A 14,159-nucleotide genomic window follows, 5' to 3' on the forward strand; every position below is an offset into this window, starting at 1 on the left:
AAGGAAGGCTTCATGTGTTGATAAAGGAACAGATTAATGCTCTGTAACACAGTAGGCTTCTTAATACTTAACTCGGGAAGTAGCTTCAAATTAACACTAGTATAACGAAGCCAGTAGCTTTCAGACCAAGTAATACATATTTTTTTTATAAAATTCCCCAAGTATTAACAAGGCCTAAGACTATGCACTGCCTGAAAATACAAAGCACATCTTGTAAAGACCTGTCACAGAAACTACAAATACCGTTGTAACTACGAGATCCTGCATTCTAAAGATAAACTGGACCAATGCCAGCCAACACTATTACATATTCAATGCCAAGCCAAAGACATTTTACACTCTTAAAATGGTCAAATGTAGCTTTTCTCTGAGCTGTATGCAGTAATATGTACTCTAGAAACCATTGGAAAACAAGTTCCAACTATGGGTAATTAAAAGAGATACTAACAGCTTTAGCACCCAAATAACCAACATCTCTGTGGACAAATTCTTTGAGGTGTTTTCTTGAAGAGCGCTATGTAAGCTTGCCTCTTTCAACGACAGAAGTTGGTCCGATAAAAGATATTACCACACCCACCTGGTCTCCAATATCCTAGGACCAACACCACGAACGACCAATCCTTTCCTCGCTTACAAAAAAAGTATCAAAGGAAGCATAACAACAATAAAGAGCTTATGAGGAAGCACAGGGTTCCAAAAATTAACTATTCCATTTTAAAACCATGTAATTGCAACTCAAATTATAACACTTGGAACCGGAAACAGGGCATGGGGGGGGGAAAAAATCCTTATACAAAAGCTTTTAAATGAATTTTTTTAAAAAATAAATGGCAAGAAAGAGTTGAATGTTAAGGTACCCACAATCACCTAAATCAAAACACAACATACATACTTTATCTTCCACTGTATCTGTGACAACTGCCATTATGGCCAAACTGCTGTGAAAAAAATCCACCATGTATGCAAGTCAACTTAAAATATTAGGGTTTTTTTCTTAATTTGATTTAAAATTTGGAGCTTAGAACTTTTGAATATCAGGTCAGATTTCCAAAGGAGTCTAACTTTAGGAATTCATTTTTTTAAAAAGCCCTAAGCAGAATGACTAGTATAAATCATCCAGCACCCATTCCCTTTAGACATTGCATTTCCTAATAGGAGCTATTTTATCTACTCACAGAAATTTGTGATGACATATACTAGCCTGCAACAGTTCCAAATAAAGCTGCAATAGCTGGCATCTAATTTTATCATTCAACAAACATACATAGGTAAAGATAGTTATTTGAAAATGCAAAACTGCCTACGTAACTTCATAAAAGTGCTACAAAATAGTAATGCATGGAGAGAGGACAGCAAAGAAGAAATAAAACCAACCCCTCCTCGCTGACCATCTACATGTATGGAGCGAATGTGATCTGCCAAATCCGGGCTGGAGTTGAAGCAAGCATGGCACTGGTCCCAACAACAGTTATAAGCAATACTTTTTGCCGAGGAAGCAGTAACTCCTTGGCCATTCATCATAACTGGAGTTGAACGTCCACTGGAAATTGTGCTGTCTACGTCCATGATAGTGCTGCTTATGCTATAAAGAGAAAAAGAGAATGTTATTCCTTGGTGCATATTAACATGGCAAACACTTGATAATGAACATCTGTCTTTTAGTTTGACTTCTTGTATGTGTAGACTTTATTAAAAATAAAATGTATGTTCTATTGAGTTGTCAAAAACACAATGTATATTCTACTGAGGCTTGCCAAATATGAACTGTGCGCCAGATACTATTAGCGTAGATCTCGCATGCCTAATGTTATCTGTCTTCTACAGTCTAACAACATCCAGAATGGTACAGTATGAAAGTAGGTAAGAAAGAGGGAGCAAGCTCTATTAATTTTCTGTGTTGTAAACCAGGACAATATAAATTAAGTTGGGCTAATATTTGGAACAGACACAGATGAACGATGTAAGCTGTGATCACTGCAAGCTTGCTCCCTGGAGTTGATAAAAGTATGAACTTCTCTATCTGTGCTGATTTGTCTATGTCTAATAAATTGATTGAGCTGAGTTATCTGACGTCTTGTTAATCAATAATGAAAACTGAACCCTAAGAAGCCGAAGTGCTGTCATATTATAGGATTTGCAGTTTTTACAAGAGCCAGATCTAGAGATGAAAGGTCTCACATCTCTTTAACAGTCAACTAATAAAATCCAGTCCCCAATACAACCTAATAATACACCCTGGTTTTTTTTAAGAGAGGTTACTCATCAGTAACTAATGCTCTTCAAGAATGGCACTCGTATTCACACTTCAGCAATAAGGTTTCCCTGATGCTCAGCTGCAGAATGCTTTGAAAAAAGCCACGTCCTTAGGTCACAAGAGTGATGCCATCACCCTACTCTATATTAGGAGTGCAGCCCCCACCATTACCCTCAGTTCCTTCTCTGAAACTGCAGGTTTGATGTTATACAGAACTGAGGTAGAGGGAAAGGTGGGTGGGTAGCATGAACAACAGTCACTAGAAAGTAACCTCTCTTCTTCAAGGGCCATTTGCTGCCTGTGGGAGATTAGCAAATAACATTCCACCAAGGGGATGATGGACAAGTTCTTAGCTAAACCTGGATGGCAACACTGTTCTGCCAAACTGGGCATTCAAGCACAAAGTCAAGTCCAAAAGTAATACTCTGTGAATGTCTGTACTGAACTGCAAGTTGTTGCTTTGCATATCTCCACCACAGGAACTTGTCTAAGACTCGCCACTGAAGCGGTGATAAATCTCATCAACTGGGTCTTTAAACCAGGGAATACCCGCTTCCTGGCTAAGATGTGACAATATTCTATACATCTACCAATCCAGAGTGAAAGTCTGCTTGGTAACAGGTTTTCCTGACACACTCCCAACAGGCTACAAATAACCTATTAGACTGTCTAAATAACTTGGTCTTTTGAAAGTAGTGACCTTTTTACACCTGGGGCATGGAGAAGAGGTTCCCTTGGACGGGACTGAGGATTTGGAAAAGATACGGAGTGGTGAAATGCAGGGTGGATTTGATTTAAACCAAATTGATTTAAACCAAATTGATTTAAACCACTAGTCAGGAAGACTCTACTTAATCATGGATTTCTACATAAAAGTGCATTCTTGTTGGTTATAATCTTAATATATATTCTTCACAACTCCGAGATAGATGTAGGTTTCATTTTTAGAAGGTGCACTCTATACATTTTTAACGTGATTTATTCTGAAAACTTTTCAGATTAGTTATACAGCTATATCAGAAAATGAATGATTGTTTGGTTATTTTGTTTACCAAAGGTAACTGAAGCAGATATTTATGAAGTCATTGGGAGGTGAACTATCTCCAATTCAACAGGTTAATCATTAATATTTGGAGGATTTTCTTCCCATGCTGTATTAGGAGGAGAACATCACCAGACAGACATTTAAATTGTTTCATTTAACTAAAACAACATTAACTATTCTGAATTTTTTTCTTCAACATCATACAAATAATATTTTAACAAAAAAGCATATGTCCCTCCCTTCTCACATTTATCTCCATTCTTCTCCTTGTCCAGATCTATTCCACCCACAACAATCTTCTGTTCATTGAACTTTTTGAAACTTTGCACTTTTAGAGAGAGGTAAGGGATTGACTCTGTGTATGCAAATGTGCAGAGGTACAATAGGGTTGAGGTCTGTTATTTCTCACCTCTATACATTATTTATTTAAAAACATTTTTGCTGTTAACAAGGATGTTCTCTCTGGAGAGACAAATCCACAGTTTAAGAACTGCAAAACTAAGCATCTCTGATGGTATCTTCTAGACTGAGAACTGAGTCCAATTGGGTAGATAGAAAGATTAACCTAAATAAGCTATACAGAAGTCCCTGAAACCCCATAAGATTGGGTCCCTAACCCATGAACTATTGGAACTCATTTACAAACTTTTCTTAACATTACATGAATATATTATCTCATACTATAGAATTAGAATTTATAATCCCTATTCCATGATGAGATATTGAGCTATAATGCATCTTAATTAAAACTCTTTAGATAGGTTTTTTCCTCAAAAAGGATTTTATCAAAAAAATCCAATTTAAATAAAAAAATCCTATTTAAATCAAAGAAATAATTTTTATCCACCCCGGTGAAATGCACTGAAGTAGACGGAAATATGACACCACCTTTGGCATGAAGGTAGAATGCTCCCTCATGGTGATTCTCTCATAGACCACAGAGTAATGTGGAATGGTCATCTAAGCACTGAACTTCCTCACCCTCTCAGCAGATGTGATAGCTATCAGGAAAGCTGTTTGCACTGATAAATGACAGAGGAAGTAAGAGGCTTATAAGGAGAACTCATCAGGTTCATCAGGACAAGGTTTAGATCTCAAAGGCAGAGCTTCCTAATGGGTGGACCATTTATTATGCCCTTAAAAACCCAGAGACGGTAGAGTAAGAAAAGATGTGTGTTGACTACTGGACTTGCACTGGTGTCCTAAGAATCATGTTCTGTCCTCAAAGTGCCTAATAAGCATATGAGACATACTGACCAGCACACTGGCCACTTTCTTCTGATCCTCTTGCAAGGAGTCCAAGATAGGACTCATGGCATCCCACAGACCTTAACTGTAAGGAGACACAACGGCCTGATAACTGGCTGTCTGAAGGTCTCACACCAACTTTCAGCCCTCTGTGCCAGAAAGGATGGAATGAGATTTTTGTTGTTAACTCCCCTTTTCTGCAGACAGAAGGCACTGAATGTGGGTGTCTGTCTCTGGTATGATCAGCAAGCAAGAGGCACATACTTCTTGAAGCCCTTACAGGCTCAGGGCCAGACAACTATATAACAAGATTCCAAGATTATCACTGTCTCACTCTGAAGCCTGGAATGACTGTTGACTCAGTATGAAGCAATGGAAACAGCTACAAGCATGGCTGACTGCACTTTTTGTTTAGAATATTACTCTGCACACAAACTTTGGGGAACACGTATAAACAGCAACACTGCTTACTACAATGCAGCGCACGGAAAGAAGAGCCCCTATTATTGGATTTTTTTACATACTGTACATGACTTTATGAATTACACCTGTACAACAGCATGGGCTTTCAGCTATTAGTCGTCCCAGTAAGAAGCTAAGGGCTCCCAGAATATTACTATATAATAATCTAAACTATTTACAATAAAGTCTCAAATTAGGCAAAGCGTAAGTCTAATCCTGAAGACCAAAAGTAAGTTCCATTACCTCTCTGTGATGCCAGCAAAGGAACTGAGGCGGTTGGGAGAGTGCACTCCCTTTGCAGGATGATGATACCACCCTCAAACAAGAATTCTCATGCATCCCCCCAATGGTCATGGTTTTTCAAGGCATATATCCACACACAGAAATGCAGAGATCCTCACAGAAGAAGGTTACATTAAGCAAACTTTACCATTTCCAAATATACCTCAAGCCCTTTTTTTGTTGCTATATGATAGCTCTGACAGACTACAGGTCATTCCAAACTCAATACAAAAATCTCTGCAATGGTGAGTCTCTGACAGAAATCAGGGAAATAGCTATTGGACCACTACTCAAAAAAATCACCAAGAATGCCTGCCTCTCTGGCTGGAAAGCTCAAATGGCTTTGGACTGTGTGTCTGTTTGGAGAAAAATTTAAAACTTATTCCTTCTGAAGTTGCAGGTGGTTGAGAATATCATCAGAGCCCTTCTTCCTACAATCCTAGAGATCAACAACCTGTACAAAGAAGACAACCTCTACACCTACATTGCACAGGGCAACCAGCAGGGTGTCAGCCAAGAGCAAAAAGTCAAACTGGAAGACAAGTATTTCAAACTTGTAGAAGCTGAGCTCCTCATGAGTTTTCCACTCACTCACCTGGGGTGGAACAAACATGTGGATTGGCTAAGCTGATTAAAAAGAATTCTCCCTAGAAAACTTACAACTGCCTGTCTTACTGGGGGTTTTCTGGATCTTTTTAAATCTGCCACAGGCACCTGCAAGCATGAAAAAATTGTGTACTTCATTCAGGAACACAAATGTGAAATACATCCTTTTCCACTACTAGTAAAAGTAGCCCACAAAAATGCATCAATGACTTTTAATGTCACCGGAGTGGCTCAGAAGCTATATTTCTCTCACTAGGAAAGCAATCTGTGTCAGAACCTTGAACTGCTCTAACTATGGACAGGCCCATTCAAAGCACTACTGCACCAGACTCTCCTGAGTTACATGAAAGCTTAGAACCTGAAACTCTAAGCTTACTGCCATACCATTATCTGCAGTATCTAGCAGAATTCTTGATGAACTCCAAAGATGCCTCTACCTTGAGAAAACATCACTGGACCTGGACGATATGGTTTGCCTTGTGAGAAAATCTGAGTTCATTACCAAGATTCACCAAAGGCTCAAGTTACCTATCTCAAAGCAAATGTTTCAGTTTTGGGAAGTATTAACTCAAGTTTATTTCAAGTCTCCTCTCCCATCCATATAGCACTAGATTTATCAGATATGTTGTCCAGAGACCTTGTAGACTACAGCTAGTGGGCTAAAGGAATTTTATCTTGATATTTCTAGTGCTGACTATATCCTTAGTCATTGATAAAGCATCCGTTGTCTTTTCTACAGCAGACATTCCTTATAGCCATCACATCAGATAATCTATCAAAGCTCCATCCCCAAGAGTTTTTTCCTCAGCTACTAACACACAAAGAATGGAATACTGGTCTTTCCCTGTAGATTACACTGTATGTTTTCTGAAAAGATATAGCTCTCAAGTGCCAGTGAGCCAGACATTGTATCACATCGCATAAATAACTCTTATGGGGGCAACTGCCACCACCACCATGATTTTGTGAAAGTGTGGTGGGAAGGTTGTTACAAAAAAGTGGCAGGTTTAGGCCTATGCGATTTAAGGCCTTATTTCCTTGCTTTCAAGTCCACACAGAATGGCCCCCAGAATCCAAACAACCAGGTGTGCGTGGGGGGGAAGGGGAGAAAAGGCTGCTACAGCCAGACCACAATAGATTACAGGCAGGCATGAGGGACTATCACAAATACAATAGGTAGAGAAGGCGGGAGCAGGGATGGTTACTTCACCCAGGTTCCATACATATTATTATTTGTATCACCATAGCACCTAGAATCCCCAGTTACGGATCAGGACCTTACCGTGCTAGGCACTGTACAGAAAGATGGTGTTAAAAGGCAACCCTACTGTCAGACCAAAATGGAAGTAGAGCAGTTTTGGACATGATGAATAGAGTATGCCATTTAGGAATTACTCCTGATTTATAGTTACTGGGATACAAGTCTACAGAAGTTGAAAAATCTCTCTAGACAATGGGGAATAGAACGGATATCTATATTTAACCCTTGGAGTGTGCACTAGCTTACTTATTTTGGAAACAAAGTCACAAACCTCAGTGACTTTTTGAAGCCTCAGGACTCTGCAAAAAGCTTGAACTTTCTGTAGATACTGGATTGCTTTCAGAAAATTCTTTCCTCTTAGGGAAAATATGGGAAAGGCTGAAACCGGTAACCTTAAGGTGGTGTGAAGATGCTAAGAATCCTTTTGTTATCACGGCCAGGACTACTAATAAAATGGGAAAACAATAACCCCTAGAATTTGGACTGGTTATAACTGCCGGAAGAAGTGTTTGATAAGGACCTACTGTGCGTTTAAACTGAAGTTTAACACTCCAGAAATTGGAACCCAGGTAACCCATGGTAGGTAGTTCATATCTGGATCATCTGTGCTCCACATCTGCTTTAATTTTATGATGGATAAGAACCAGTCTAATTTGCAACTGAACAGGCACCGCATAAACGCAATTCCATCTGTGAAGTCCCCATTTCATTGCTCAAGCTATAGGATAGGACTCTCATAGCGAGTACAATGAGCCAGTGGCAGTTCCTACTCTTTTAACGGAATCCTGGGAAATGTCACTTAATAGCCAACTTGCACTTGAAATGAGTTTTGGGGATTCCTTGGGTATTTTGGATAAAGTGCTTTATCTGCCTGGATTTCTGCAATCCATTTGATATATGCCCTAGAGATAAAGAATACATAAACTGTCATTCCCAGCTGAGCTGCTGTCATCACATTTTTTCATTTCCTTCCCAGCATATCTTTATGCAAGACATTAAAATATCGAGAATACCACTAACTATACCTAGCTCTCATGTAGCGCTTTTCATCAGTAGATCTCAAAATGATTTATGGGGGAAGTAAGATGAACATTTCACAAGTATTGTTACAAATGGATCTATTCTAAAAATAGCTAAATTTTGCTTTTTTAGCATGACTGATAATCAGCAGAAGCTACCCAAGGAGTCCATTACTTTCAGAATAAATGGTTGGATGTCTCCCCCTATTTTTGTGTGTCAGTCCCCCAGAAATACAAGTAGCCTGCCGTCATCTCACTTTTTGTTTCAGTCTTACTGAAACATATTTAAGTTGGTAACTTCTCTAGTGATACTGCAGAAAGAAACACGTTGATTGTTTCAGAGGCACAGGAGATAACAGAATATACATTTCAGGTGATCAGGGTTCTTGTTGCCCTCAAAGACGCTGGACTTGTTGTTGATTTTCTTACTCAACCACCTCTTCTAGGTCTCAAGGACTGGGGTTTGTGAATGGACTCTCCAGAAACACAATGGCTCCCCCCCCACAGCACCGCCCTACCACACGCAGTCCACACCGTCTGCATTTTCTGTCCCCACCCAGTCTGGGGAATATCAGTAAGGGACCCTTGTGAAGCATGTTACAGAGGTGGCAGCAGAAGGAAGGTGCTTGGCTCCAAGGTCCTTGTCCAGTGCTGGAGCATTTAGTAGTGTCTGTGCCGTGTCCAGTATTCCCAAATCACGTCTCAATTACTGAAGCAGAGATAAAAGACAAAATTAGTTGTCACCATCAAAAATTCTTGTTTAAGTGACTTGCCCAACAGCAAATAAGAACTGTGGCAGAGAGAGAACTCAGTTCTCTTGGGTTCAAGTCCATTATATTAAGCACATGTTCATTCTCTCTCTCTCTCCCTGTAGTTCCCTGCCTGTTCAGTTGACAGAAACTCCATCATATGTAACTATTTGCTAAGCAAATTCTCCAGTCTCTCTTGAAGGCTTTGTATGCTTAAGTAGGTCCAACTGTACAGATAACAGAGTAAGGCACACCAATCTGGCCAAATTATTCTGAGTTTATAGTACACTGCACTGTGATTTTTTAAATAAAAAAAATGCTTGTAGATGCACCTGCTATGCAAATTCATGATTTAGGCATAACTGTATTAAGGTCAGGAGGGAGATTTTTTCCTTGCAGTCTTGCGCACTGCATGGTGGGATTTTCAAACATACCTCTGAAACATCCATGTATTGGTAATTTTTGGAAGCATGATACCGGACTCAAAAGACAAATAGCGTGATCAAGTATAGCAATCTGACGTTCAAATCCTCTCTGTTCCCCATATTATCTCCCACTGATATTAACAGTAGATTTAATGAAACATTGAAGGTAGACAATAGCCTCTATATAGTAAATAAACTTAGTTATTTGTTCAATATCTTAAGTCTTAGCAAAAATCAATTTTTACTTTTTTTTTTTATAACTGATGGAGAATATGGATTGTTATTTTTAAGCATTTTTAATTACTGATTTAAAATTCACAGTTGACCAGAATTATGGGTTTTTAGCATTTTTTTCAATTTTTATCTATTTAAATTTTCAGAGTTGCAAGAAACTAGGGGACCCTTAAACAATTATTTAATGTCAGTAGATGCTGAATTCTAGAAGTTAAAACTTTATAACAGTTAAAACACAAATGGTCAACACCACGTTAAAATACAACCATAAATACCCTTAAATCAAACTCCAGTAATTTCTCAAACAGCATTTTTCTTACTTTCCCTACCTGTAAATTTCAGTCATCAGCAATAGAAATATTTTCTCTTCAGTTTGTGTGTACAGTACAAAATTTTCCAATCGTTACCAATAAAAACCTAATTCTTTCAAACCTAAATACCTTACTATTACATTCACACTCACAGTGGGAAAAATTTATCACTTTTAAAACCACTGCCATCTTTGCCCTTTGTTTCTCTTCCTTCCCTTCTTATCCTCCTGCATTTGCCCCTCTTTTTGTTTTCTCCTTTCATCCCTCTCCATTTCCTTCTCTACACTATCTCCCAAATCCCAGCCTCATAAGACTTTATTCCCATCTGTTTCATTCACTAAAATGATCACCAATTAAATAGTTAATGCTGATATTTGGAGAGACTTCATGAGGCAAAATATGAACACAGGCCCAGGTGGGGGAGTTCACACTTCATAGCCATTGTTTCAGGCTCACAATGCTCAATTGGTCTACATTTGGTTCAGAGTTGGAAAGTTATCTTCAATTCACAATCTTTGTGAGGGTTAGGAAGTTATTTTTTAAAACTAGAGCTTACCCTCTGTAGAAGGTTGGATCTGGCCCATGGGCTAAATTTAATATCGGTCTTAAAGAAAAAGTGAAAAACACATTCCTAATATAAAGGTTGATAAGTGCATTCAATTTTAAACCACTAATTTCTGTTTTTTTTTAATTCAAACGTTTTTCTTCAGGACCGAAGTTCCTCAAGCATCATCTGATCTACAGATTCTATTTTTCCTTTTCTTTTTTAAAAGAATACCTAAACAAAATCCATTAAGCCAATTTCAAGTTAAGTGGGTATGAAATTGTATTTTGAAAGATTAATTTTTTTTAATTGGAAAATTAAAGAAAAACTGTAAATGCTTTGTTTTGGCATTTTAAACTGATTACACACATTCTTCAGACCTAATGGCTGTGCAAGTTTGAAAAATGCATTACAAAATAAAGTATGAATGAAAATATATTTTATTTCATTAAAGAAAATGATGTAAGCACACACCACTCCAGTTCTCCAAGGAGGCTGATTTCATCACTATTGCAAGTAATCCCTTCTGGCCAATTTAATGAAAGCACTTATCTCAAAGTTCATCTTTGTCAGTCTTTCATAACTGAACACAGCATAAGGGCGGAGAATGAATATTAAAAAGACAAACAAGAACAGCATAATTCTGTTCTACCTTTCTATAAACACATCATTACTTGCCACAGTCAACTTACATAAATGCTACTTCAGAGCCAGACACTGAATAAAAAGGTACATACCAAACCCTGTAAAATTTACAATCGTGTTTTCTAGAACTAACTGTTCTCCCCTCAGGAGCTTAACTGGTGCAATGTTCCCTCAGGTAAAATTCAAACCTAACAGATGAGCCTTATGAGAAGCTCTTGAAGATCAACAAACTATAGTTCCGTCTGATCAAAAGAAGAACATTTCAGAGTTACAGCCCCTCCACTAAGAACACTCAGCCTTCAGATGCTCAAATCTAGGGCCTTGTCTCAATTACAGAGTTTTGTTGACAAAAGTTATGCCACTTTAATTAAACCGCTCTTGCATGTCCACACTATGGGCTTGGCTACAATTGCGAGTTAGAGCGCATTAAAGCGGCCCCGGGCGCCCTTGCTCACTACCCGTCCACACTGGCAAGGCACGTAGAACGCTCTGACTCCATGGCTAAAGCGCTCCTGGTACTCCACCTCGGTGAGAAGATTAACACTTGGTGCGCCTCGGCTGAAACGCCCAGGCGTCAGTATGAACAAGGTGTTGCATTACTGCAATCTGATCAGCCTCCGGAAACGTCCCATAATCCCCTTAAGTCAAGTGGCCAGTCTTCTCATCGTTTTGAACTCGCTGTTGGAATGCAACTATGCCCTTTGAAAGCTCCATTTCTGACAGCCGGCATGCTTATCTGCTCCGAGACAAAGCAACCATTACCATGGAATGCTGTGAGAGATAGAGAGAGGCGCGGGGGGAGGGGGGTGATCTGCTGCTGCCTGAACTTACAAGACAGCATGCTGACATGCTCTCAGGCCCCCCAAAAACCCACTCTCCCCCCACATACACACAACACACTCCCTGTCACACTCTACCCCACCCCCACCCCATTTGAAAAGCATGTTGCAGCCACTTGCATGCTGTGATAGCTACCACAATGCACTGCTCTCTGTGGCCGTTGCAAGAGCTACTAATGTGGCCATGCCAATGCGCTTGCAGTTGTCAGTGTGGATAGATTGCAGCACTTTCCCTACTGCACTCTACGAAGACTGGTTTAACTCAAAGAGCTCTGCATCTGCAAGTGTAGCCATGCGCTCGCTTCTTGTGTTGGAAGAGCACATCCACACTAGCAGCTCTTGCATCAACACAGAGAGCAGTGCACTGTGGGTAGCTATCCCACTTTGCAACTGACTGCAGGGTGCATTGGGAAGGGTTTGCAGTGCCTCACGCAGCAGATCCTGCATCACATGATGCAGGTTTCTGAATTCCATCGTTCCACAGGCATCCTTCTAGATTGCAGCTGCTTTTTAACTGAAGTGTAGGGGGAGGAGAGGGAGACTGTGTGACGGGAAATGGGGGGTGTGGAGGAGAGAGAGCGAGCACGTTGGGGGAGTGTGTGTCGGCATGCTGTCTTTAAGTTTAGACAGCAGCCTAAGCAACCAATCCTGGGGGAGGTGGGACACCACCCACCCCATCAGCCCCCAGCTTTGCACAGCACAGCAGTTTCTCCACCCCCCACCCCCACAGCAGCAGCCTGCTCTGCCTGCCTGCCAATTCCACATTAATGATTCTGTAATTCCCTCTGAGTTCTCCCATACCAGGAGAGTCATCCTCAGCAGCTCTGTGCACTCTCCACACTGAGGAATAATGAAAGCTTCCCGGAGCTTTGAAAGGGGAGAGGTGAATGCCTGCAGGGCAGCCAAGTTCAAAACAGCGAACAGAGTGATCACGGCTGGCATTGTGGAATGCTGGGGGAGGCCAGTTATATCAAAATAATGAACGGCAGCATCTACACCGATGCTTTGTCACTCTAACTTTACTGCAAAAAGCTTTACGTCTCTCATCAAGGTGGTTTTGTTTTGCTGCCAAAAGTAGCTTTACAGTGTGTACACCTCCACTGGTTTGTCGGCAACTTGATGCCAGTACAGATTCCAGGAAACATGATCGCTATAGTCAACGCTGCTAAATAAGGCAGCCTCATTCTATACTTGACATAACTTCTGAGAGATCCTTAAGAACAGCTTCTGAAGGTGAAAAATACTGGGTAACTGCGGTGAAAGCAAGTATCTAACCAGAGAATAGGAAGGCAGCACTACTGTTGATCACTGTCTAAAGACCAACAGAGGTTGAAGATACCCCTTCCATCTTCTCTAGATAATTCCAAAGGCTTACACATCTCTTTTTATCTGCTTTAACCACATCACTCTCATCTAATCTATCTTTGCCAGACAACAGAAAAGGGAGACTACTATCAAGATCAGATAAAAGGGAGACTTAAAACTTATGCTCAAATAAATTGGTTAGTCTCAAAGGTGCCACAAGTACTCCTTTTCTTTTTGCGAATACAGACTAATACTGCTGCTACTCTGAAACCTTAAAACTGCATGTCATCCACATTTCTTTCACTACCTCCCCCAGTAGCCCCACATATCCATCAAGGAAGAAAGGTTAGAGACTGGTTTCAGAGTAACAGCCGTGTTAGTCTGTATTCGCAAAAAGAAAAGGAGTACTTGTGGCACCTTAGAGACTAACCAATTTATTTGAGCATAAGCTTTCGTGAACTACAGCTCACTTCATCGGATGCAACTCATGCGCAAATAAATTGGTTAGTCTCTAAGGTGCCACAAGTACTCCTTTTCTTTTTAGGTTAGAGACTAGCTTTCTGCATGAGAAAACTCCCAAAGCAGATGAGCAATTGTCCAAAACCACTACTGGGGGATCTAACAGAAGGTTGGGGAGCATTAGGAAAGGGACAGATAAAAAGACTGAAAATATCATATTCCTCTATGCAAATCCACGGTACTCCCACATCTTGAATACTGCATGCAGATCTGGTCACCCCATCTCAAAAAAAAAAGACACAGAAAAGGGCAAAAAAATTAATAAGGAGTATGGAACAGCTTCCATAGGAGGCGAGATTAGTAAGGCTGGCACTTTTCAGCTTGGAAAAGAGATGAGTAACGAGGGATATGATAAGAGGTCTATAAAATCATGAGCAGTGTGGAGAAAGTAAATAAGGAAGTGTTATTTAC

At 40.0% G+C, this 14,159-nt stretch overlaps 1 protein-coding gene across 7 annotated transcripts in view; it reads right to left on the minus strand.

Annotated features, from left to right (window-relative positions):
* The window catches only part of AEBP2 (AE binding protein 2), a 90,217-nt gene that overhangs the window by 59,282 nt on the left and 16,776 nt on the right, over window positions 1–14,159 (minus strand). For all 7 annotated transcript variants that reach the window (XR_013347121.1, XR_013347129.1, XR_013347122.1 and 4 more), the window contains exon 2: window positions 1,375–1,582. Coding sequence is in view for 2 of the 7 variants with exons in the window: in XM_077826577.1 (XP_077682703.1) it covers window positions 1,375–1,582 (208 nt within the window). In the remaining 5 variants the exon portion in view is untranslated. The remainder of the gene's footprint in view (window positions 1–1,374; window positions 1,583–14,159) is intronic.

Source organism: Eretmochelys imbricata, chromosome 1 (assembly GCF_965152235.1).
Source record: "Eretmochelys imbricata isolate rEreImb1 chromosome 1, rEreImb1.hap1, whole genome shotgun sequence".
In the NCBI taxonomy this organism is placed as follows: Eukaryota; Metazoa; Chordata; order Testudines; family Cheloniidae; genus Eretmochelys; species Eretmochelys imbricata.